The sequence below is a fragment of the Poecilia mexicana genome, unplaced genomic scaffold (genome assembly GCF_051168715.1).
Source record: "Poecilia mexicana isolate PSO_F unplaced genomic scaffold, ASM5116871v1 scaffold_2, whole genome shotgun sequence".
NCBI lineage: Eukaryota > Metazoa > Chordata > Actinopteri > Cyprinodontiformes > Poeciliidae > Poecilia > Poecilia mexicana.
The window spans coordinates 51,749,628-51,776,679 of record NW_028263371.1 but is presented as its reverse complement, the minus strand read 5'-3'; the positions used below and the strand labels follow the sequence as shown (position 1 = coordinate 51,776,679).

At 38.5% G+C, this 27,052-nt stretch overlaps 2 protein-coding genes across 4 annotated transcripts in view; both read right to left on the bottom strand.

Moving 5' to 3' along the window:
- Positions 1-794: 794 nt before the first annotated feature.
- On the bottom strand, positions 795-21,079 carry qtman (queuosine-tRNA mannosyltransferase). The gene is made up of 11 exons (XM_015009077.2): positions 21,030-21,079; positions 11,232-11,422; positions 8,628-8,795; positions 8,101-8,274; positions 5,480-5,548; positions 5,319-5,408; positions 4,423-4,532; positions 3,579-3,723; positions 1,644-1,714; positions 1,252-1,343; positions 795-1,158 (listed from the first exon to the last, which is right to left on the bottom strand). The coding sequence occupies exons 1-11, from the start codon at positions 21,042-21,044 to the stop codon at positions 1,084-1,086; spliced, it is 1,200 nt and encodes a 399-aa protein (XP_014864563.2). The 5' UTR covers positions 21,045-21,079; the 3' UTR covers positions 795-1,083.
- Positions 21,080-22,156: 1,077 nt separating this feature from the next.
- The window catches only part of zeb2a (zinc finger E-box binding homeobox 2a), a 47,180-nt gene continuing 42,284 nt past the window's right edge, over positions 22,157-27,052 (bottom strand). For all 3 annotated transcript variants that reach the window (XM_015009065.2, XM_015009066.2, XM_015009067.2), the window contains one exon: positions 22,157-25,175. In XM_015009065.2, the coding sequence (XP_014864551.2) occupies positions 24,598-25,175 (578 nt within the window). In that variant the 3' untranslated portion in view covers positions 22,157-24,597. The remainder of the gene's footprint in view (positions 25,176-27,052) is intronic.

The window sequence follows — 27,052 nt, the reverse complement described above, 5'->3', positions numbered from 1 at the left end:
GAAAAAAATGAAATGTTTTCTTTTATTTAAAAATAAATGAAAAAAAATCAAGTTTATAGTGTTGAATATCTGATTCTCCTTCCTGATGGCTGTATATTAGTGATGCCAGCTGCTAATGATGATTAATAATCATAAATAAATCTTTGATTGAGAGGCATAAAGAAGGAGCTTGTTACTGTTATTGACTTGGTCCACTGTTAATATTATTAACATTTTGGTACCATTCATGTATCTTCAGTGAATATTTTACATTTTGGCCCACTGCTTGCATAATATATTGTCAGGGGCCTCCTCTGCACTTGAAAGTCCTACAAGCATTAAATTGTACATATTTCTTTATGAGGTACATTAAACATCATTTACAAACTCTAGTTGAGCTAATAGATCCTTTAAATGGCTCTACAACTTTGTAGTAAATCCAAATTGTTCAATGTGGAATTTGGATTTCAGCTTTTATACGGGTTATATAAATGGTGTTCTTTTTCTTAGACATTTAGTCAACATGTAGAAAAAATTAAAAAAAAAAATCGATTGGAAGTTTCAGAACCGGACCAGTTCTAGAAGTTTTAGATTCCTTTAATACAAAAACTTAATGCATTTAAAGCTGGAATTTGTCTTTTATTACCTTTTCATCTAGTCTCTGCAACTGTATGGATCCCAGTTTCCAATATGTTATTGTAAACGATTATTGTTTCCAATAATCATATGATTATTGGAAACAAACAAACTTTAATAAATGACTTCAGACTTGCATAGCGTTTTTCAGGACACTCAAAGACGCTTAAAGATCAGGATTTATTTAACGTCTTTTATTAAAAACATATACATTTTGATTAAAATAAACGTTTACAGACATTTGTTGACTGAAAAACAGTCGTAAACCCATGAAAGACTCAGAACCAGAAGCTAGACCCGGCTGCTTATTCCTGCAGCGAGATGCCAGATTAAGAGCACGAGGAATCTCTAATCTGGACTTAGTTTCCTGCCTGGGTTTGAAAGTTCACTCTGATCCAACTCGACTCAGAACAGAACTGCTCTGATTCACAGCTCAGAGGAAGTTAAATAACCAGCATTGTGATGCGTTCAGGTACCTTCCGCAGATAGGAGAGCCTGGAATTGTGGTTTTAGAGAAGTCCAGGAGTACAATGAGGTGTCCACCTGCAGAATCAGAACCAGGACAATCTGTCTGTAACCTGCTTTGCCTCTGAAATAAAGACCACAACTTTCAAACAAAAAAAATGATAGGGTTACCATGACGACATGTCTACGGGCGAGGTCGGGCCTCCTGCAGAGTTCCTGCAGACGCTTACAGAGCTGCTCAGGGGTCGAGTACAGGTACTGATCTGGGACAAAAAGGAGGAAGTCAGTGGCCATCCCAAGAGAGGGACTGGGGGGGCCATGGCCCCCTCTTAACAAACGCTGACAAAAAAGGAAAACCCAATAAAAAAATATAAGAAATTATATAATTTAAATACAAATATATAATTATTATTTCATTAGATGTGAATCCACAGGTTTTCTACTGGTCTGGCTACCCATATGAAAATTTTCTGGGCGTCCCGCTGCAGGAGTGGCAGTAAAGAGCAGTAGGAAGAGGTCAGGGGTTGCAGCCAGAGAGGTAGATCCATCTCAGGTGCGTTTACCTGGGAATATTTCAGGATACACCAGAGCCTTTGGACACAGAGGGAAACATCCACAGTGAACTGCTTCCAACCTGAAACATTCCAGAATCATCAATCATCAACAGTCAGTCAGGAAGAATCAGGCTTTGGATCGGCTCCATTAACACGTCAAATTTAATACTTTATAAGACTTTTTAAATCCACCTTCAATCAAATTTAAGATTGAAAACATAGGGGTTGCTTGGGGAATCCTGTTGTATTACAATTAGGCATAACAAAAGTAAAATGTGTTTGTGGCCCTCAACTTTTATCACTTGCTGTGTGTGGGGTTTCACGCTGAGTGGTGAAGACTTTCGTCTCTCACCGTCTGAGAAGAAAACTACTACATATGAGATTAAACAGTTATTCATGACAAAACTTAAGACATATGATAAACGTATCTAAGACCAACTTTAATTTTTTAATTGAATTTAAAACTTTAATTTTAGGCACATGTATTGAAGACCTTTATTCATTCTGGGATCTTGGTTCTGATCCTTTCTGGCTAATCTCTGCACTCGTTTTTCCTCTGCTCTCTGTGGACGATGTGTTCAGGTTCTGGGTTTTTCCACGGGGATCTGGACTTTTTGGCGGTTCAGTGTGAATGCAAACTAAACACCAATCCTTTAATAGGACATCTGAGAACAGAACCTGGAGAAGTGTTCCTTCAGATGCTGAACTTGGATCAACACACCAGCAGCTATCCGATCAGAGCTGGCTCATGCTGGCTGCAGGGCCTTAATGAGGTCTGCTGATGATCCGGATTCATCAGACAGAACCAGATTCAGACCTAATGAGGATCAAAGTGTCAGCGAGGCCTCAGGCCCACATGATTGTGTTGTTTCCGCTCCAGAACCTCTGACAGCTGAGCCTGACTTACGGGGAGCTGCATCCTGGAATATCTGGAAGCGTTGGGAGAAGAAGCAGGAACAAACATCTACAGCAGCTTCTGGGTTCCAGATGTGTAACAGCTCAGTATAAACCCAGCATGCATGGGCCCAGTCCTGGTTTACATTATAAACCTGTTTTACACCTACTCTTTCAGCTGAATCCAAGATGCATCCGTTAAGGACACTGACATTTTTCTTTAATCCAAAGAAAAGCTTCTCATTTCTTAAGCAATCGTGGCCAAAGACACTTCGCAGAAAATATGTTAGTTTGTTTAAGAAGGGTCGGATCATTGACATCAAACAGAAGAAACATCTACGAAGATGCAGAAACCACTAATCCTGGACTGACAATTGTCCAACGCAAGACTGGAAGGAAAGTTAAAGGGTTAAACAAAATATTAGTGTGATTTTTCTGATCTTAAGGAAAAAGATTCCTCTCTGAATGTTTTCAGCAGTCTGAGAAATGTTTGTTTCTTTAGAGTTAGATTTTGCTACTGTGGCAAACCTTTTTTTTTTAAACAGGTTTGTGTGTAACAATTTTAGAAATCAATATCAATATTCTGACCATTAATCGGATAAAAAAAGGCTCATTCTGCAGATTTCTTATTTAATCACTCAAACTTATTTTAGAAAATATTGTAAATATATTAAAATATGGAAATAAACACTTAACTCAGTTCCCTTTTTAAATAACATAATAATTTTGTTGCCTAAAATAGAATGACATAGCCTTCCATTAGCCTACATGTGATCATATTTTTGCAAACGGTGGCCTCTTTAAAGTCTGTATGCTGCAGTAAATGATCAATCAATTACTAAATTAGTTGATCATTAGAAAAATCGAATCATTACGATTAATTTGATTAACCGTATAGTGAAAACATGCATCTTTGTGTATATTTAAGCTGTTAGCTCCGTCTTCTCAACTTACACGTAGCTCTTTTACTGCTACTTGTAATTTTACTGATTCTACTGGAGGCTCATGTTTTTTATTATCATTATTAATCATCGTTATTTAAAATCTTACATCGCCACTCCGAAGAACTCGTGCTTGGCGGTGGAGACGACGACGTCGGCGTCACACAGCACCTTCAGGTACTGGTCCTTACTGGGCAGGAAGCCCCAGTTCAGGATGTTGGACTGGAGCAGCTGCTGGGCGGAGGAGAAGATCTCTGCAGGATGAGATCACAGCTTCGTCATGTGAGGAAGGTTACAGTGTTGCTTTAAGCTGATTGGCTGAACTTCCTGTTGGTCATTATTTGTGTAGGATGATGAATGCAAAATATTTTCTGATTCTATGTGACTAAAATTTTAAAGGAACTGAGTGATTTGACTCTTAGAATATTATTTTTGATTAAAAATCAATAGAAACATTTTCCTCTCAGCCTTCAGTCTGCTCCCCTTCCTCCTCCTCCTCCTCTTCCTCCTCCTGGGCTGTGATGATCTTGCTGGAGGTTTATGTTGGTAATTAGAGGAAGAGGACAGTTTGATGAGGACAGATCTCTCTGATTAAACCAGCAGAGTCTCTAACAGGTGAAAGTGATCAATACTCAGAGCTGTTAGTGAAATCACTCAGCTCCTAATGTGATTGGCTCTCAGCTGATTTACCGCCGGCTGTTTGTTCTGCACTAAAACTTTATGATCCAATAACTCAGAGTGGGCTCGGCCCGCTAAAACACACACTCATCAACACTCCATCACATCGTTATTAAAACACTGAAATACACCCAGAGGGGACACGCAGACACTGGAACACAGGTGAACACACACCTGGACCGACAGAGTCCTGAATGGTTTGAACATCCCAGTAAATAACAGCAGCTTCCAGCTCCACGCAGTTCAATGTGTGTGCTGAGCAGGTGAGTGTGTACCTGGCACATCGGTGAACGTCTCTCCCAGCACTGACAGCTGGAAATCCAGCTGCTTTTCCTTCAGTTTGATCAGAGTGTTGAAGAACAGCTCCGGGTTCTTGTCGTGTTCCCTTTAAACACAGATGGCCGGAGGTTTTGTTTGGACCATGAACTCAGCCTAAATGCAATATTCTGTTACCATGTAATAATTTAGTTACCACTTATTTTGACAAATAATCTGCTGATTTTTATTTAACCACTTAAGATTATTTTATGCAATATTAAAAACATAAAAATGCAATAAACAAACATTTATATTTCTTTTTTAAATAATACAAACATTTTATTGCTTAAAATTCAATAACACAGCATTCCTTTAGTTGATTATTTGTACCAAAAGAGGCATCAACAGCAAAAAATAAAAGATACTTCTAACATTAACATAAGAACAAGCTGAGCCCTCTCTATTTGAACATATTGACAGAAAAAGAAGGTTTTTCATCTTAAATGCAATATATATATATACATACACACATTTTGTAGAGTTCTGACTTAATTACTGCTTTGAATGTCCTGTTCTTTCAGCAAATGGACTTTTTGGTGTCTGTATACTCCAGTTAACGATTGATTAATTAATAAATTAGATGATTATTTTAATAATTGATTAATCACGACTAATTTGATTGTTTCAGCTCTAGATAGTTTATGTTGATTCATGAAGATTGACACTTCAAATCAGTTAATTAGGCTATGAATGGATGAATCAGTTCAGTTCTGCCTGTCTGATCCTGTGTTAAGGTCTATTAAGGTTGCAGCAGATTGTGTAGTTCACTGGTTTAATGTGTTGGCCAACACTTTCAGGGAGGTTCTGCATAGCAGCACAGAGCAGCAGTCGATCGGGTCGAACCAGAACTCACCACCTGTGAGGCCACACAATGTGTAGAGGCTTCACCTGGTCCACTGGTGTCACAACGGTTCTGGGATCAGGTGATGGATCCTCTTCACACCTATCCAGTCAGAACCAACAGCTGTGATAACCTACAGGCGATCCGACCCAGTGAGCTGATCGTGTGATTACCTCGACGTCTGCTGCTGAATGGTCTCTGCAGAACGGTGGAGACGTCTCAGTTTGTGTTCAGGCAGCAGACTGAAAGACAGAACCGAAACCAGAATTACACAAACAGAACCCAGACAGACGGGGACAGACTGCAGGACACGAGCGTCTCCAGGTCCGCCTGTTTCTCTGAGGACGCTGGAAAACAGGACTCAGTGATCCATTTGAGGAATGAGCAGTCTGACTGCAGGCAGTAAAACCAATCAGCTTATTGATGATCACAGTGATGATGTCACCTCTGAGTCTGATTAAAGATGAAGGTCAGCGACCGCCGAGGCTGCCGGGGTTTATAATCGGGGTAATAATCAGAGAGGGACGCCGCAGGGAGGACAGATCACTGAGCAGAACATGGAGGGACTGCAGAGTCTAAACTACAGCATCCAGCAGTTTGGGTCTGGAGAAATCAGAATGTTCTCCAGCTGAACAGAAACAAACTGAAGTTTGTATGTTTGGACCTAAAGAGGAACAATCCAGAGTTAATGTACAGATCAGGTCTGAAATCTGGATGTAGTGATGGACTCAGACCTGAACATGCAGAGAGACATGTCCCCAGCAACATATAGAAAAACTCATCCATGTGTTTATACCATACCATACCATACCAACTTTATTTATAAAGCACTTTAAAACAACCACAGTTGATACAAAGTGCTGTACAATTTAAAAACACAACATAATAAAAAGTAATTAAAAACAGTTTAAAAACAAACATAAGAATTTTAAAATGAATCCTAAAATATACAGGCAGCCAGTGAAGTGAGGCCAGGACAGGGGTCACATGTTTCCTCTTTCGAGTTCCTGAAGATATAAATATCTTTATATCTTATATCTAAAGATATTTATATCTTCTTCCACAATGAAGATATAAATATCTTCATTTATATGTTAGTTTATAAATCACTGAATGGTTTAGCACCACAACACATTACAGATCTGCTGCTGTATCAACCTTCCAGAACCTCTAAGGTCTTCTGGTTCTGATTTTGCTCTGCATCCCCAGAACCAGAACCAAACATGGAGACACAGCATTCAGCTTCTATGCACCACAAATCTGGAACAAACTTCCAGAAAACTGCAAAACGGCTGAAACACTGATTTCCTTTAAACCAAAGTCCACCTGTTTAGAGTTGCTTTTGAACCACAATAAATGGAAAACTGAGCAACATATTTGATGTGCATTTGCTTGATGATGACATTTGATAAAATGTAATGTTTATTTCTTGTTTCATTATGTTTTTATGGTGTAAAGCACTTTGAACTCCCTTGTTGCTGAAATGTTCTGTACAAATAAACTTGACATTTCTTGTCGAAAAGAAAAAGTTTAACGCAATTGCTGTTTCCACAATTGTTTCACGTGTTGTTCCATGGATCTGAACTCTTTTGCACATTTATTCCTCTCTGACTTCACGTTCCACTTTGAACATGCAGAAGACTGAAACCAGAACCAGAACCAGTCCCATCCTCATGACATCCTCATTGATCTCAGAGGAGTCGGGGTTCAGCAGCAGCCATGATGGATGGAACGTCTGTCTCTCTCAGCAGGACTCGATTACTATTCAGTTACAATGAGAGGCCGACTGATGGATGGAGGTTGTCGTTACGGCAACCACAAGACACACAGCTAAGGCCTTCACACTGTTGGCTCCGCCCACATTTCATGGCTTGAGGCTGAACCTGAACAAAGCTCCGGGAATGAGAGGTCACATGACACAGGAAGCTTTTCTGTTAAAACTCAACAGACCAGAGAAGGGCAACAAATCAGTTTTAACACTTTATCAAGTTTTTGGTTTGTTAAGATTTAATTTTTGAAAGATCCGGATTTCTTTTGCTAATACACTCCTTGGGTTTCCAAAGTTCAGGGTGATGTCAACATGCCCATGGTGGCCATCTTGTTTAACAAGCAAGTTACACAGCTTCTTTAAATTCAGGTCAAATCTATGATGAAATGACTATTTTCTCATATTCTCCACATAAAACTCACAGAAGTTTTGAAATAAAAGTCACTTTTTCAAAATATTTTCCGGAATTTGCAATTTCTTTTTTAGAAAAGACAACGAGAAAAAAAAAAACATAAATCTACAAGGTTGATATCTAAACACAGGGTAGGAAAAATGTCCGAATACAAGAACCACACAGATTCCTCCTTTGAACAACTAAATGTTGCCAAAGTGTTTGATATTTTTATCTGATCCAATTCTGCATCCATCTCTTGAAAACATTATAAGCAGATCTTTGAAAACTCGTAATCCTAGACGTGAGGAGTTTATTTTACGTTTACTGACCAAGATCAGAACCACTTTTCTGGTTGATATTTTTATTATTCAGGTGTTTATACCAGGATGCAATTAGGTTCAGCATAAACATATTGTATACACCATCAACTTCAAGCAGCATATTTTCAGGAACTAACATGCAAAGCACAAAAAATACTAACAATAATAATAAATAAAATAAATATATGCTGAAATAAATAGAAAATAAGTAAAATATGAAAAAGGGATTATGAGGAGTTAGACTGATGCAAGAAAAAACTCCATAAATGTTTGCCATTGTGAGCTTACGTCGGTGAAGTGCCTTAAACCCACCTGCTGACGTCAGGGAACTGGACCGGGTAGTTCAGAACCACACACTTTGGACGGATCAGCTGGTCCAGGTCTTTGGGTCTGTGGTCTGGGATCTTCTTCATGAACGAGCCGATGGAGGACAGGAATGTCTCCATGTTGAAGCGGGAGTTAAAGGCCACCACATCCGACACCAGGCTGCAGAACCCAGAGACAAACCCGGTCAGAACAGCAGAGGGGACAGAACCAGAGAACCTGAGGACGGGTTGGGACAGTGATTGGACTCTAAGTGTCCCATCAGACGTCTGCTAATGATCCCTGCTGTAATGTGGTTAGAGAAGACGGAGCAACTGCGGCTTATTGATGAGCTGCCAGCTGATCAACAACAATCAGTTTTACAGTCAGACAGCTGATCAATAACCTGAAGCACTTTAATTAGACACAATCAACCAATCGGATTGCTCCTCATCACTAGCCAATCAGAGGGCCTTTGCATGTCAAACTGAGCTCAGTTTATTGTGATCAATGATCAGTCGGGTTGGATGTGTTACCATGAGAGCACCTGGTTGTATCCGTACTGGAAGTCTCGCTCCTGGTCTTTACGGACCGGGTAGGCCAGCTGGTTCTCATGGAAGTACAGGACCTTCTTCAGCCGGGCCAGATCGGGTCGGAGAGCCACCAGCTCACACAGGTTCAGAACGGAGCTGCTAAACAGAACCCTGTGGAGAAAAACAAAACAAAAAAATAAATAAAAATCAAACCTTTCATTTAAGTAAATGTATATAACAGTAGAAAAACAAAAACATCCCATTGGTCTATAAAGATGAGGAAACCGTCTTCTTGAAAACATTTCACAGGTTTGGAGCTGACAGGCAGGAAGATGTTTGACTCGTTCTCTGGAGCTCCTCAGGGTTGTGTCTTTTCACCACTTTGATTCATTTTATACACTAATGAGTGTCGGGGTCAAAACAAGGGGAGTCACTAAGGATGGACAAAAAAATGACTGAAAAATGTACCATGGTATAAGCATTTCATATCAGTTGATATTGATAACTACTGATTATTTTCTTTGTTTTAATTATCTGAAATACTGGCAAACTGGTGATGTGACCTCTCCTGTTTTATCCACAGTTTCTTCTCTCGCTGTTGTCATTTTCTCCTTTCACTCCATGCCATTATTCTTATTTTTAAGCAGTTATGAAACACGATGGTGAAACCTGAACATGCTGCTAAGAGAACCATTTATTTTCCTTGGTGGTGATTGGCTGAACCCAAAGATAAGGAAGACTGTAGGCATTAGCTCCTGCTGTAGATATTAATACATATTTGGTGTTTTAGGTTTTATAATAGAAGTGGTTATTGTGATTCTGTGTTTTTAGAGGGGATATTTTAGCTATTTATATGCGTTTGCGGATCTAACCCCCACAAATACCCAGGAACTACTGTACTGCAGGGCAACTAAAGTTGAAACTGTAACACCTTCAGATAGTTTGTGTGTGTTATGAACAGAGATGAAAACGTCTCAGAAACTTTAGGAATATTGGATTCTGGTTCTAAAAAATAAATATAATCAACTTTCTGTAAGATCTCATCAATTCAAACAAACATCAAAGCACAAAAACATGTTGGTTTCCATCACCATTGTTTGAATGTGGATCATCCACACCAGGGTTTAACCAAAGTGGACCCCTGTGACGATCAGTTCTGGGTCTGCAGGTCACACCCATCCTTATAGGTTCTCTAATCTCTGGCTGCAGGACCTTAATGTGGTTCAGTGCCTCCGGTTGGGACCCAACTACTGCTATCTGTTCTCAGAAACCAGGCTGACAAAAGCCACAAGTTGTTTTAGTAGAACAGAAACAACATTTGGACTCAGCCGATCCAAAAAGACTTAAATCAATTAGTTTGATTTCAGATTTATGTATCAATAATGAGATCCACAGTTGTACAGAGGTTCTCCTAATCCGGTGGATTTTACTGGACCTCCACAACATGTTGAAACACAATCATTGCTACATAAATGTGGATAAGAACACAATGGCAAGGATTGCTTGGATGCAATATTTGGTAGGATGCTGAATTTTTTTCAGGTGAGTGGAGTTTCAATAGTTAATCACAACAAATATATATATTTTTACTGTACAAACATCCTGTGACTCTCTGTCTATTAGGAGATGAACTTAGACGGAACCAAAGAAGTGAAGTTCCTGATGAAAGCACTCAGAGATCTCCCACCTGTGTCTGGTTGTCTTAAAGTTCAGAGCAGTGATGGTTGCCGCTCATGTTGCTGTGAAACCAGTCTGTGAATGAGTCAGCAGCAGCAGGGACCGAAGCCTCGCACATGAAACTGATCCTGTTATCCTCCATCAGATCAGCAGCTTCACACTGTCTGAAAGCAGCAGAAAACTCTTCATCCTGCTGCTCCTCAGCCTCAGGTCTTTCAACCGAGCTCAACAGAGTCTGACCTAAAAACTACTACAGACCCTCACCCATAAACACACTGACTTCTCCTCAGCTTTTAACCACTTACTGCCAGCTAGTAAGAATGAGAGAGGTGATTTTTGCACAAACAGACCCTATCTGATGTACTTTTGTCCTCCATTGGTGCACCTCAGGGCTGTGACCTTGCACCCCTTTTATTCGTTTTAAGTGAGTGCCAGGGTCGAAACGAGGGCAGACGAGTCATAACGTTTGCTGATGACTCTGTGATTGTTATCAGATTGTATCTGATTGATGACCAGAACTCTGATCATGACTCCGTCATATAAGTTCTCATTTCTGGCAAATGATGCATCAAAAACCAAAGAAATAGTATTTGATTTTACAAAGATACCTCTGGCTTGTCCCCCTGTTTTATCCAAGGACAGATTGTTTAGCTTCTTCTTCTTTTCCAATGACAAAAGAAGGAAAATCATGTTCTACACACTTTCAAAAGGGTTGAATCAGTCAGAACTGACAGGAAATGATAGAGTTTAAAATGCAAAAACTAGATGACCACTCCATGCCATAGGACATCTGTGAACAATCTTACAGCAAGAAAGGGACAAAAATAAAGCCTCATACAGCTTTTAGTTTTTATTTGGATTCTGGAGTCTACCTGAGGAGTTACCTGCATGATGTCACATGTGTGATGTCAGATGTGTCACATGTCTCACCTGTATGATGAACAAACAGGAATGGTCTGGCTGAAGTACAGAGCTGCCGTTCTCGCTCTCCAGTGCCATTTCTTGGCCGGCAGCGTGAAGACGGAGCATCCATCAATGTTCTCCTTCAGAAGGTCGATCAGCTGTTTGTGAGAGCCGCCATAAAACGCTTCGACCAGCAGGACGCTGGGGGAGCCGCCGACCTGACGGAGAGAGGTCACAAGTCAGCAGGCATATTCATTAATATGTGAGCTAATATATATACAGATCTATCTATCTATCTATCTATCTATCTATCTATCTATCTATCTATCTATCTATCTATCTATCTATCTATCTATCATGAAATCTGTGAGGTGAGGTGAAGAAGCAGTCTTAGGTACATTTCTCTTCCAAAGGTATAGAGTTTTGAAAGTTTTTGTCATTTTCCAGTGACAAACTTCTGTGATTTTTTTGTTGGGATTACAACACAATAAAGCTATGAATTGGGGACAAATTATATATTTTACAAATTAAAATCTAAACGCGTTATGCATTTATATTTTTGCTCTCTTCACTTTGAAACCTGGAAATGAAATTAAATGACACCAAATACCTACTGGATGCCTAATAAGCATCCAGTAGGTATGCTTATTACTTGAGTGTGATCATTTATTTTTCTTTTTTCTTGCAGTAATTTTTTTTATGACATTTTAAACAAATAACACCCCATAAAAGTAAATGTATCCATCCTCTTTTGGCAAAAGTTGTAGTTTTCCTTAATTTATTAATGTTCTTTTTAAAAGACAAGACATTTCCTATAGTAGACATGTAAGATTTATGGCTTTAAGTTTTTATAGCTGGGCTGAGGGAAAAATTGGCTCTTCGGATTGTAAAGATTGCATTAATCTGGCCTAGTCAAAGCCCAGATCTAAATTTACATTGGGAATCTGTGCCATGACTTGAAAACTGATGTTTACAGATGATTTCCATCCAATCTGAGTCTGAGCTGTTTTGCAAAGAGGAAATAAATCCAGACTTCAGATGAACGAGACATAAAGCTCTAACTATGATGAAAGGTGATTCTACAGGGGAGGCTAAACACAAATGCACACCACACTTTTCAGATATATTGTCTTCATCAATCACACAAAATACATTAAAGCTTGTGGTTATAATGTGGCAGAATGAGAAAATGTTCAAGCTGAGGCTACCTGAGTCTACATTTCTAGTTTATGAGTATTTTTTATCAGTCTGTTGTAATATATTAATCCTAAACGTTGTGTTTTCATTAGCTGTAAGAGGAAATTCATCATAATTAGTGCACATTTATTGAACACAACTGTATCTTTATACAAAATTTTAGCTCAGAAAATGATCTTTTTGTCTTGTAAAATGCCTTGAGATTAAGTTTGTCATTTATCTCAGATCGTTTAAATGTTTCAGATCGTGACCTGTTCGTGATTTTTCACCTATAAAAAGTCTGTTTTCAGCTGAAAACTCCACCATGAGTCACCGAACGCTGCGTCATTATTAAGAACTGATCTGAAAGTTGAAGGCCAGTCTCATGAAAACAGCAGGAACACCAGCCTACGGTGTTTCCACAGTCTGACTGCAAGAATTCGGCGAGATTTCCACAACACGGCTCTTCCAGTCTGACAGGAATCCCCGTCAGCTGCAGAAACACAGAGCAGCTAACACGGCGAGGGTCAGAGGTCGCAGCAGACACTGTGCTAAAGTTAACATGCAGCTGAAAAACCGGCCTGATGGAGGCAGAGTGAATCCTCCTTCTTTCAGGCCGTAAATGAAAGCCTATTGTTGTGCAGCCAGTTAACTCTGCAGTAACAAACCACAGTAAAACCCAGTAACATCCATCTATTTGCAGCACAATGTGTCCTGATAGGATCCATTATACTGTGGGGAGGTTTACGCAGCCGGCGGCAGGAAGTGGACAGCTTACGGTCCCCTGAGCTCCCCTGTTCTTCCTCTGAATTCCCTCCCAACCATTTCCAGTCCGTTCCTCCATTACCCTGCCCACAATGGGAGCTAATGTGGCTGCAGCAGCACTCAGCGCTCGCCCACACGCGGCTCCATCAGTCCATATCTGCTCACTGCCACTCATATCAGGAGAAGGAAATGAGCTGTTTCTTCTGCTGGAGACAGATACTAACGAGCCTTCTGCCATGCAGATGTGTCAGAAAGACAAATCTGATTGGAAACAGAAGCACAATGTCAGCCTTTGTGCTAAAAATGGACCAATCTGTTTCCTGAATGCGTCCAAATAATGTGAAATATGAAAACGTGTCGGGAGGGCTGATTAACTACGGATGGGCGACCTTTTGGCCTTCAGAAGAAAAACTGACAACTCGTTTTTCTGCTCTGGCCTCCCAGTGAACAGTTTTACTCCCCAGATAAAGAAGGTTCAGACTCCTGCAGAGCCGACAGCAGAAGACCTATTAAAACTAAATATCTGACTGAAATAATTCAATGTTTTGTCTCTTATTAACTCCTCAGACAGAAGTCAGGATGTGAGCCACAGGCCGGAGTCTGGTCTGCAGCCTGCCGACGATTTAACATGGCAAAAAATTAAATAAACAAACATGGGAAACTTAATTGGTGGAAAAACCTAGAAAAAAAATTATATTTAAAAATAATAATTTTGAGAAGGTTTTGGAATTTTACATTAAAATTTTACAATCATTGAATTCCCTTAAAGTAGATTTGATTGTCATGTTTCTTCACTCAATAATGAAAATATATAGTGTGATTATCAACATATCACTGATTGTTTTACTAAGTACAAAACAGTTTTTGGTTCTGACAATAAATGTATTTTCCACTAATTCATTTTCTTGTGTGTAAAAACAGGTAAACAATGAAACATTACATTTTTATTAGTACGAGGGGCAAGGCGAACAAAAAAAAATCACAAGAATAAAGTTGTAATGATAAGAGAATAAAGTTATAATACGAGAAATTAAGTAGTACAAGAAAAAATGATAAAATCAGAGGAAAAGGACAAAAACTGATAAATATAAAAGTATAGAATGTACATATGTTTTTCTCAATATATACACCAATACAAATATTTCCCAAAAGATTTCCACATGCATCTGAAAAAAAACCTTAAAGCAAAGAAAGAAAGAAAGTAAAATACAAGAGCCGAAAGTTAAAAAAAAAAAAGTAAAAAAGAAGAACAGAAAAACATTAAGTATTTAGATTTTGTGGTAATAATATGTTAATTGAACCAGTTAAAGGATTAAATCTAAATAAACTCTGATGAGACTTGGGGGGGTCGGACAGACAGGCAGGCAGATGTGGACAACGAGGACAATGGAAAGTCAAACCGCTCTGAACTGCTTATTGATCAACCAGACAGGAAGTGTGTTAGTAAATGTGAAATCAATCATTCCACCTTAAATCAAACAGAACCACGGTGGGGGATTCCAGTTTAGACACCTTTCCTCCCACCGCCTCGAACATGGAAGGCTGCAGACACACATGAAACAAAGGGTTAATGTGGGCGTTTCCCCCGGCAGGGAATCCCCCCAGCAGCTGCAGCGCCCGGGCTGAGTCAGCGCCGCGCCGCGCCGCCTGGAAACCAAACGGTGGAATCTCTGGAAACGCTTCTCGCCGTGTTTGTCGTGAATCTGTGGGCGAGTCTGCTGCTTCATCCACGGTGACGTCCTGATGACTTCATGCCGTCTCAGACTCAACACCATCAAAAACAACATGTAGGTCACTCCAGCTAATATTCAGCAGATTTAGGGCCAAGATGACTCTGTTATGTCTGAGACTGATCTTCACCTCTCTGATGGGCACAACGTGCAACAGCTTCACCAGACTCCACCAACACCACTCAGAGAGGAAGTCAGTCAAATAAAGTTTACTGGACCAGGTCACAACACCAGAATCTGAAGAAAAGACAATGTGATCTAACCAATTGTCTGGTCTAGACTAACTACAGCAGGCTAGAACCAACAAATTGTGTCCAATCGGATTATCAACACCTTGATCAACTTGGTTGAAATTTCATTGCTTTGCTTTTATTTTAAAATCATGAATTAACTTAGTTTTAAGAAATGCTTGAAATTTGGTTCTGAAACCCAAAGACAGGAAAACCAATCGACCACCTGAGAGCCTCACAGCTGTGGAGTGGCCTTCCTGGGTGGACAGGATTGGTATGAACCAAAGTCTGTGACCCTTTCCAACCGACGCAGCTGAAGCTCAAGATGGTTCTGAGAAAATAAACAGCATTCAGACAGATGCTAAGAAAATCTGAATTATGCAAGGAAGTCCTTGGGTTTACGTCAAATCTTTATTAGCTAAAATAATTTGACAATCGTAGAAGTGACATGATGTTCCGACCACGCAAAAGTGTGACTCAGGTAGAGCGGACCTCGGACAAGCAATTTGGGGAGATAGTGATGTCTCACCAAATGTTTCAGGTACATTTTGCTTCATCAGTCAACATTAAGGCAAAACAAAAATATTATTCAAAGGAGTCATAGATCAGGTTCAGGAAGTTATTTGTGGTAAACCACAGAGAAATTGACGTTAATGACCGAGGGTCTGATCTTTAAAGCTTGCAAATAAGGAATGCTAAACTGCTTAGTGCAAAATATGAATGTTTGTCTCCATCTTGTCTCCACAGATATAAAGTACAAACTTTGTCCAGCCAAGTAAATTTACACTTAGCCATGACAGATGCAAAAAAGCTAGCAAGGGAGCTAGCAAGCAAAGTTATGTTAGCAGTGAATAACAGTATGCAATGAAGCTTCTGACTTGGCAGGATGGAAACATCCCTCAAGACAAAAAAATACATTGAATACATGAGATTAAATAGTTCTGCAAAAACACAACTTAATAGCTGTGATTAACATATCAAATGCCAACTTACTTTTTAAAATGGATTCACTACATTTAAGGCCTTAATTTTAGATAAATGAATTAAAGACTTTTTAAGGATGCATGGATATCCAGCAGTGCTTCATTTCATAAAGTTGACTGTATGAATAAAGGAAACAGCACAAGGTAAGTTTGAATCATATTTGTCTGACACATTTCAGTTTGGTAACTCTTCAGTTAGTTATGGAGTGCCACAGGGTTCAGTGGCCTTTAATATTTAAACTTCTTGAATCAAATCAATTACTGTTGAAAAAAGCCTTCTGTGAATGTATAGATAACATTTCGTGAATGTTTCAGACTTTCTTAATTGTCAGAAAGTCTAAAACATTCTACAAAAACTCTTCGGTCCGTCCAACAAGCTGCATTAGAAAAAACTGAAATGAACTGGAATAAAATTAGACATCAACCTTCATGAGTCTTCATTATGAATGGGAACTGTAAAAATAAAAGTAAATTGCACTGCACAAACTGCAGCTTCACTGGAGAATCCCCCGACATTCACCACCTTCCCCATCCTCCTCGCAGCGTTTCTTTGCAGGCTGTGCTCAGCCGTCCCGTTGTGTTTGTGTGTATTAACAGTGTGAGATGATGAAATGTTGCTGAATGAATCAGCAGCCAGTCCCCGTGTTATTTGAAGGTAGCGGCTCCTGATCTGCCTCAGCTTTCGAGTCGTTCTCGCTCTGACTATGAGCTTCTTTCATTTGACTCTCTGACACTTCACGGCTCTCTTGAAGGCGGATATCTGACTGAAATCAATTTCTTTGTACACATCACATTGTTGTACTGGTTTCAGGAAAGATCAACAAGTCAGTGTTGGCTCAGCATTAAATGTCAAGGGTAATATTTCAGCTGCCTTCTGCAGTTTGACATGAATTTAACAAGGAACTTTCAGCTTTACGAAGATCAATAATAACCAAACAATTAATGAACTAAATAAGTCAAGTTTGATCAGTCTAATCCAGAATGTGGGAGATTTAAATACCATCATGTTTTCTGAATGATTATTAAGAGCATGAGGCCCACATTTTTCACATCAGCATCCCACAGATTTCAGGTCATGGTGCCTCCTCTGCATTTCATCAAAACAACAAAAAAAGAACAGCTGGAGGTCAATGATGCTGATATAAATGCATCAGAGTGAATTCCAATATCATTAAAATGACATTTACTTCAGTAATTTCATTTAATCTGAAAGTTATTAAATATAAATTCTTTGAACACAGATTTATACATTTCAAGTGTTTATGTTAACTTTCATGAAGAATCCAAAATTAGCCATTAATATTTTTTTTATTTAATTAAGTAATGTTATATTTATGTAATGCTCCTTTTCATCTTAGCCACTGCTGACTTTAGAGTTACCTAAGAGACATAAAACCCTCAACAAGGTAAGGAAGGTGAAAGATAAATAAGCTACCAGCTCACAAAGTGCTGTACTGAGCATGTTAATTGAAAGTTGAGTGGAAGGAAAAACTATTGTTGAAAAAAAAACATATACCACAGAGATGTTCAGTTTTTTAAAGTAATTTTTTAAAGTCCAAGTCAAGCCTCAATTCTTTCAGGAGAGTGTGAATCATTTTTTAATAATACTAGGAAATCATGTTATGGATCTTCATTTAAAACCTTTGTTCTTATGTCTAAATAGGAAATAAATTAAAATGTATGCCAAGTATTGCAACATAAGTAAAGTAAGGTGTAGTGAGTACATATTTTTCTGAAACAATCCAGTCATTTATGTATATGATCATTATTATGAAACTACAGGGAACAACCTGAGCCTAAAAACTGGCATGCTATGACTCCTGATGACACGACAATAAGACTCAAGTCTTTCACTAAGGTGTTTTTGACCATATTAGACATTTACAAACCTTGAACTTTAACAAACTCCTCCAAGAAATTTTAACCTTCTGGCTTCAAATTGGTCAGTATGCAGTTAAAAGATGGGGGATTAAATGTTTGAGCATGTTTAGGAGGCGTGGCTTACTCTCCGAAAAATTCAAAACACTATAATTTTCATAGAAAGAATTACACTAAACTCTGTATGATGGATCCATGATGGTTGCCCAATGATACTTTGCAGTCATCTGTTGACATCGTCAAAGTCACCCCTCTCCCCCCAGAATAGGAAGTTACTTTTTTCCACTTAGAAAGATCCATCTCTGAATTTTGACCTAATCCACTTGAACTTGTGCCAAAAGTCAGATATCAAGATGCCAAAAAATGTCTCTTCAAGCCATGGTCTAAACCTCACAGGAAGTCGGCCATTTTGGATGAAAGCCGTCATTTTCTCTCTTTTACAGATGCTGTATCTATGCAAACTTCTCCTACAGCTTTTGACTTGGACTTCAAAATGACTGCACTTTCTTGAGGCATTAGAGATCAAAAGTTATCAAAAGCTTTATGCTGCAAAAAAGTATGTGGGCATAGCCAAGGCTCAAAATCTAACTCCTCGGCATAAAACATCAAAGTGTATTAACTTCCACACGTTAGGTCAGAGCTGTACCAAACTTTCTGTGAGTCATTACACACTGACTCAACACATTCACCAATCCGTCGAAGCGACAATAACTCAAAAACGAAGCGACAATAACTCCTGCTCTAAAGGTCGGATTTTTGCCAAACCTTTAAGACTTACCGCTGGCTTGCCACACGGCCGTCCAAGGCTTGCTGCTCTATTTTATTTTACTCTCATTTTTTTGACATCTCAAAAAATAGGTACTTTAGCAAAGGTGTATAAACTTTTCCCCCCACTGTAGCTCTCTACTCAAGAGCTGCAGTAACTCCAGAAAAAGGTTCTGACCATGTGCATCACTACTGAAGAAATTATCAGCGACAGAATTCAACTGATCTATTCTGCTTCCATGTACTTTACCACATGTTTTATGTAAGCTAATAGCAAGAACTAACAGCATATAACTACGCTGAAGAGATCCCAATGTGGTTTTGTTTCAGCCGTCCAGAGTCGCCGCACGGCTGCGTGGTAATGCACTTTAGAGGCTTTTGTGATGTAAAAACAAGAGCTTTGCTTTGCACAGTCTGCAATGGAGACACTACTGTCCCCACAACTTCCTGTAGTGCACTGGTTACTTAAAAAATAACATTTATGTGGCTGCATACAATGTATCAACAAATAAAAAACTACATTTCATGTTGAGAATTTTTAGTACTCAATGAATCACTACAACCTTAGACTCAGTAATACAGTCTGCTGCTTAACACGACCATCTGAGATATCAGGTAAACTTTAAACTGATAAACTATCAATTAAACCCGTCTTTCATCTCAGTGGTAACGGTGCTCACTCCACTTAGAGCTGAGACATTATGAACGAGCTGCAATATTTCGTACCAAATCAGCGACTGAAACAGAACCAGGAGAAATCTGCTTCGATCTGAGTCGACTGGTTTCACTCTAAACCCTGAGTCATGCCAGGCAGAGGGAAATATTCAGGATCAATAACTATTACATGGCTTCATTGTTCAGACCAACTCATCTGAACTTATGAATTCAGATTATGTCCATATATCTTCATGTCCATCAGGCCTGTTAATGTCCTCTCATTTGATTTCAGACCAGTTTGCTTCACTCAGATTATTACCCTCTAAAACATTTCCTCCTTATTCTCAATCAGGTCATCTTTAAACCAAAATCTTTACTAACTAATCTGGTTTTGTCAAACATTTTTCTTAAAATTTGCTTCTCAGAATCCTTTACACTTTCTTTCTGTTTTTCTTTGACTCATCAGAAATGTGTAAAGCTAGCACTGCCCTTGTTGAATTTCATCCTGTTTTATCTGCAGACTCATACAATGATATTGTGAATACAGACATGAAATAGCAGAAACTGCTCTGTGGATAAAACTAGACTCAGTTAAGGTTTTATTAAACTAGAGATTCACAGATTGCTCAGACTGGAAACAGATCACTTAAATTGGTTTTTGTTCTAATTTTAGTTATTAGTTAACAATTTTATATTATCAATATAATAATTCCTTGCAGTTTAAAGCATTAATAATTATAAAAAGTACTATTACATGTTTTATTGTTTGCTATTCATATTTGATTTCTACAATATTGTTTGTATAAATTGTGTTTAGTAAACAACCTCTGTAACTGATTGATTTCTCTCAATTTTAATTTGCTAAATTTGGACATGGACTCAATTGAGAAACTGTGGCAACACTTAAAAATTATCTGTACAGAGAGAAGATATTCAGCTAGAAATATTTATCAAAGAACATTGGGTAAACCTTTCAGACCAAAAGGTCTAAAACTGACTTGCCTGTAGCATAACAATGAACATTTTATTTTATTTTAATTGCAAAATTTTGGAAAAAGATGCATAATTTTCTTTTGACATTAAATTCATAACTTTGCTTTAGGCCTATCACACCAAATAAAAAAAACACACATTTGGGACTGTAGCATGATAAAATGATAAAAAGTCAAATGGGGTGCCAATAGTTTTGCAAAGATCTGTAGATGTATCAAAACTTTATGTCGTTTTATCCAGGCAGCAGGAATGTGGACATTCCCAGAACCTCTCCATCACTTTGCATCCAAACAGGCTGGATTCTCAGCTCACTGTTCTGCCTCATGGTAAAATGTTTCAGTTTTATCGTCAGATTTTTTAAGTAAAAGTATGAGTAAGCTGAACTCTTTAAGCCTCAAAATCTGCTCAAAGTCAGGATGTTTTAGCAAAATTTACAGCTATGTCCTCAAAAATGAACCTGACAGCTCTGCAGGAACCGTCTACTTCCTGGAAGAGTTGCATTAGCTCCGTTAGCCGAACCGAACTCTGGTTCCCGGTCGGGACCAGCATGCCGGGCACAAATGACCTCAGACCGGCTGAGTCCCAAACTCCAACAAAGAAGGAAGGGGATACATACAAACACATGTTTGATTCCATCTGAACACTCACCTCTGACTGCTGCATCTGACGCCCGGCTCACGCTGTACGCAAGTTCTGACGTCATCACGTCGATACAAATGGATAACAGGAGAGAAAGACTGGCAGAAAGTTTTTTTCCCCTTCAGTTGTTTCCTAATTTGGATTTGATTTAAAAACATAAAAAATAATAATAATTTGTGAGAAACTATATTTCATTTAAACTTACATATTTTCCTAAAGTAGTAAATTATACAAATTTTTAAACCGAAACTGCTTTTACTACCATCAGTTTACTTATTTACTTTAAGAATTTACAGTTCTTTGCTTTTAATATCTTGCTATATTTTGTATTATGTTGTTTTCGCCACAGAAATCTGCACCGATGACATTGTAATAAGTAAGGAGGCTTATTCTTGAAATTTTAGCTCCTTTAATATCTTTATTTGGTTTTTATATCAACTGAATTGTGTATTTGATAAAGTGATGACAACAAAATAAAATATAAATTATGTGCTGCAGTGGTGTCCAAATTTTGTTTACATGCGGCATAACAATCAAGTTGAAAATAAACAAAACCAAAACTTGTTCAAAAATAAAAACATAAGTTTTTATTTTTTTAGCTTTTCAGTAATAAATGATGCATGCAGTACTCAATTCAATTATTTTAGATAAATAAAGCAGTCAGATTTGGTAGGTAAGGCATGTGTAAATCATTGTATATTAAAAACTAAAAAAAAAGTTGACTCCTTTTTATTTTTGATTGCTGTTTTATATATTTTTATATATATAGAAATGTTATTCTCTGACCTTTCAGCAGAATAGCGCTTCATGGAACACAACAAAAAATGCTTTTGGAAGAATTTAACAAGCACAGCTTCTGTTTGAGGAGTAGATTTGGCTTCGTATTTCCCCGGATCTTAATAAAGAATCTGTTGGGCAAACAAGTGGAATCCAAGAAAACCCATCACACAATTTATAAGATTTAATAAACGTTTTGGTGTTAGATACTAAAATCACCTTCAACGATCCAGAGGAGTCCAGGCCATCAGGGCTGTTCTGGCAGCAAAAGTTGGACCAAACACTGTAAAGCTAATATGTGGAGCCTAAAATCATCATCACCATTTTCATGAGGGTGATGATGAATAAAACAGATGTGCTACAAGAAGAATAACACAGCTTTATTAAAATTTATTTTGGCTACATTTATTCCAACATGAAAAATTAAAAATTAAAACCATAATACTTCAGACATTTTAGGACTTCCTTCATAATCAGTTCTTCATCCTCTCTTCAGAGGCATGAATAAAGTGGATTTTTATTAATACAGTGCTTGCACAATAATTGTTGTATCAAAAGTTCCCCAAATTTAGATTTTTTTTTTCAGTAGTTTCAAATAATAAAACATGAAGAAAACAAAGATACGGCCTGATCAACATTTATGTCCCAATATTTGATGACAGAACCATTTTACTAAAATATATTTCTGTGAGGAACCCTAATACTGTACACTACAGTAGGAAATAAATAAAGACAGCAATATAAAAGGACACACATAAATACACTGGAAAATTCTCAAATAAAAATTGAAATTTGTGTTGGTAAATTCAAAAAGTAATACTGTCAAAAGTACTGTCATGAAAAAAACAAAAAAACAATAGAAATTGCACCAACAGTTGTAAACTACAGAATGGTATCTATCTACGGTAATACTGACAGGATGAGAGGACAGGTGTGTCACTGCACAGGGATGGCACTTTTTAGAAACAGACAGGTGAAAGGTTTGCATATAAGGCTTTCTCTGGAGCAAAAGGCTCCGTCCTCTTATTCCAGCCGAGCCCTTTATTTTCCTACCCCTGCCTCTCCGATTTAAGACTGAAAAATCACACAGGTTTAATTATTCCTTCACAGAAAAAAACAACTCAGGAGGCCTGGAGTTATGTGGTTAGTTGGCAAAAATAATAAAGTCGGATAAAAATATATATATAAAAAAAAGTCACATTAAAAGGAGACAGAATAACAACATTAACACTGACAGAATGTGACAGAGTGTTCCAGGCTTCCCAATTTAATTTTTTAATAATATTTTTTCATTATTTTGTAGTGATTCAGGGAGCCAAGTGCAATTTCCTGAAGTGGTTTTATCGAACACAACAAGACACAGAGGTTAGGAACATCAGAGCACCACACAGCTTTCAGGCCTTTATAATACTGTACATTAACAAGCGCTTCACTTAGTTTATTAGAATAATAATAATTATTTCTCTTTATTTTCTTCTTATTTTGCATAACATGAATTTTAAACCAGTCGGTCCTGCTTCATGATTCAGGTCACTGGTCCCCCTGCACACCTGAAAGTTAGGGTTGGTTTACTTTTATAAAGGGTTAACATTTACTGATCAAAAACTTAGTTCTCTCATATTCAGGCTAAAATGGACACTTCTTTCATCAGGTCACCTCGCACTTCGGCTCTAGATGTTAAACATTTCTAATTTACCAGGTTCAGTCCGACAGATTTTACAGCTTCTTTCTCCAACAAAACCAGAAATGTAAAGTTCTGGTTAAACTCTGAGGAGAGTAGCTTAATTTGGCAAAAAAAAAAAAAAGATTTTGGTGGTCGATGGAACAAGACAAAAAAAGCAAGCAAGCAGCTAGCCGAACAGTTAATCAGCTAACAGTTGCAAGCTAACAAGATAGCAGTTTAGCTAGCTAACAAGCTACGAAGTGGCAAGCTTAGTAATTTTCTTTCCCCCTTCGCGTTTACGTAATTACCAAACTTAGTCATCACTGAGAGCTAAAACTTATGTTTGGGTACCAAAAGTATCTGTTTGACACTTCAAACCGACTATAGGCTACTTTGTAGTCCCACCAAGGAGACATATCATACCCACTTTGATAGCTAATGAAATCTTAGTCTATTTTGTAAAGTTGTATTCACATTTATATTTGGAATGCTCTACAGATTGGTTTGTTATTTTATTATTATTTGATAAAGGATTATAATCCATCATATTTTATGAGTCAACTAAGCCAAATGGAACCAAAAGAAATGGGAATTAGGCGGAATACAAATCTTTGAGAAAATACTTAAGAATTAAGTACAGTTGTATTCAAAATGTGAGCATTTAACCGGACTATCCATTTAATTCCATAATGGATGAAAATACCTTATTATCCAGGGATATAATGTAGGATTCCAGAACTCAAATACCAGGGGTTACAATGGTTTTTCTTTCAAGGTTTCAAAACTCACAACAGGTCGGGACAAATCTAATTGCAAAAATCAAATAAAGATAAAAGTTAGATTTTAGAAAAAAAATTGACTGAACGTGATAAACCAGAGCAAATAATGTTTTTTGTTGTTTAAAACAGAATTAACTGAGTCGTAGCCTTAAAATTTTGTATGTTGTCATACAGGTAACAGGTGTCCCAGGTAAACCACACCCTCATGACATCACTTTTGACCTTATATGGTAGTTTGATGAATAGCACAAACTTTAAAACATCCTCCCAGCCAATCAGACACTCTATTATCCTTCACCATGAAGCAGAATCTAGATCTCACAAACAAATCTTCATCTTTCCGGTTCTCTTTCCTCCATCAGTCCTCCTGCTCCAATGTTCCGTCTGTCTTCCCTTCTCGTGAACAAATGTCCATCAGCTGTGCTGAGTCTTTGCCCCCTTCATCCATCATTGAGTCCATCTGGCTCCTGCTGTCACCCTCCTCCTCTCTGTTCCTGAAACTTGCCTCCTGTCCATCTGTCACCTCCTCGTACATCTTATTGTCCACTCCTCCCACCTCCTGTCCTCCTCCCTCTCTTCCGTCCCTTAAGATGGTACCACTGCCGTCCTCCGGCTGTTCCTCTGGATCTGAGTATCCGAGAGGCCCCAAGCCTTGCAAATAGGCCCTTCTCATCAGCAACTCGGTGGGCTCCAGTCCTCCAGCCAGCCCTCCCACCTTGGCCTCCCTCTCGGCCGCCTCGCGCTCCTCGGCCTCCCTCTTGCAGTAGGAGTAGCGATGGTTCATGTGCTGTGAGTACGAACCGGAATGGGAGAAACGCTTCCCACACTTGTCGCACTGGTAGGGTTTCTCCCCTGAGTGCAGACGGGAGTGCTCGATGAGGTGGTGTTTGTGTTTGAAGGCCTTCTTACAGATCTGACACTGATGTGGACGTTTACCTAGAGACACACAGAGGACAGATGGAGGAGATGGTAAGGACGGAGACAACAGCTTCAGTTTAAATTAAAAAAAGCAGAAGCTCTTTTAATGACTTTTTCTGTGAAAACCATCAGTGACAAAACATTTGCTTATCCTGATGTCTACAAGCACACTTAATCAATTCACAAAGTCAAAGTAACTTAAAAGCTTCATTTAAAAAAATTAAAAAGTGATCAAAAACTCAATTTTCTTAGTTAAAAAAGTGAATCTTTATTATTATACACAGGGATTCTGCAGTCTTCACCAGCTCAAATCAACAACTTCTAAAGGCCTTTATAAGACCATTGTGAATAAAATTCAAGACCTGAATTATGACAAATGTACAAAAGAAGTGCCAAGCTTTTCTGCAGAGAATGCACGTAGCATTGTACAGGCTGGCATCAGAAGAGAAACAAACTGTCCAGCCAATTGGCGTTAAATTTACACTTATCAATGATAGACGCAAAATAGCAAGCTAGCAGGCTAGTTTCTCATAAAAAATGTGTATATACATAAAAGCAATATAAAAAGCAAGTGTTTAGCTTCAGCCATCAATGGCCGATGTCCTGCAGGGTTTAGAGGTGTTCTTGCTCCAATAAGTTGAGTTGATTCAAATGACATAGAAACCGCCTCAGTATGGAGGTTCGTGCTGCAGAGGCCTGCTAATGAACCAGTCATTTCATTTAGGCGTAATCAGGGAAACACCTAAAACTTGCAGGACGCTGACCCTACAGGGCTGACTTTGGACACGCCATGGCCATTCATACATACTCTTCTGTTCTAAAAATAATTTTCTATTGGTTTTATGCAGTACTGTTTGAAAAATGTTATCAAACTTTTCACAGTTGGAACTTCAAACTTAGAGTTCGGCTATAATTTATTGCCTCGACAACTGTGAGATGCCTAGAAATGTCGTCAGGCAGCAAGTAGCTTCGACGACATCACGGCGCCAGATTTAACCTGAGGAGGAGCACAGTCGTCTCACACACACGCGCACACGCACACGCACACAGACACACACACACACAGACACTCTGCTGGATTTACTACGACTCCGTATGGGCGGAAATTTCTTCCATCTGACTGAGCAGGATGCTTCGTCTGCTGCCAACCGGCAGTCAGAACCTCATCCAATCAGGCATCCCACGCACACATGCACTAAAAGCACAGCTCCACACACACTTGCACAGCTCTGTAGGCACATGCAGGCAGGTTCTTCCTACAAACACACTGGAAACACCTGAAACATCCACCAGAGCTAGCATACTGTAACGCACACACACGCGTACACACACAGTAGTAAATATCAGTGGGTGGCAGCTTTCTGCGCCAGCGTTGGGGAGTCAAATCGAGGATGATGCAATAAAGTGAAAGAGATGAAGGTAGAGCAGGTGTTTAAACACAGACACCAACCAATTGGTCAGTTCTGAAACAGACTCCAGTAGAAAAAACTGATTCTAAACACAAATGTTGACATGTCTTAAGTTTTTCAATAAATTTGTTAGACATTGTTTGGTTTCTGAGAAAAGGTTTGTTCTGAAATGATGGTTTGTACCAGGGATCTGCAAAACGTGGCCCTTTGGACCTTCCAGAATGGCTCTTAATAACTTTGAAAAAAAAAAAAAAAAAGAAAATAACCAGCTGATGTTTTAAATATTGATATACTAAAAAAAAATTGACATTTACCATGCTAATTGAGATCTGTTAGCATGCTAACAGATCTCAGCTCTGTCTCTGAGTCTGGGATGCAGCTCTTTAGAGATATTTTGCAATTTCTCTAAACATTGAAAAGTCTAAACTTATTTGGTGAAATGTCCTCTTTGTAGAAGAATGACAGTAGTCTTATCTTGTTTCCATT

Coding starts and splice junctions, on each gene's coding strand:
- qtman (XM_015009077.2), bottom strand. Junction 8,796..11,231: donor CCTGTTTGTTCATCATACAG/GTGAGACATGTG, acceptor TTTTCTCCACAG/GGTTCTGTTTAGCAGCTCCG. Junction 5,409..5,479: donor ATTCAGCAGCAGACGTCGAG/GTAATCACACGA, acceptor CTGACTGGATAG/GTGTGAAGAGGATCCATCAC.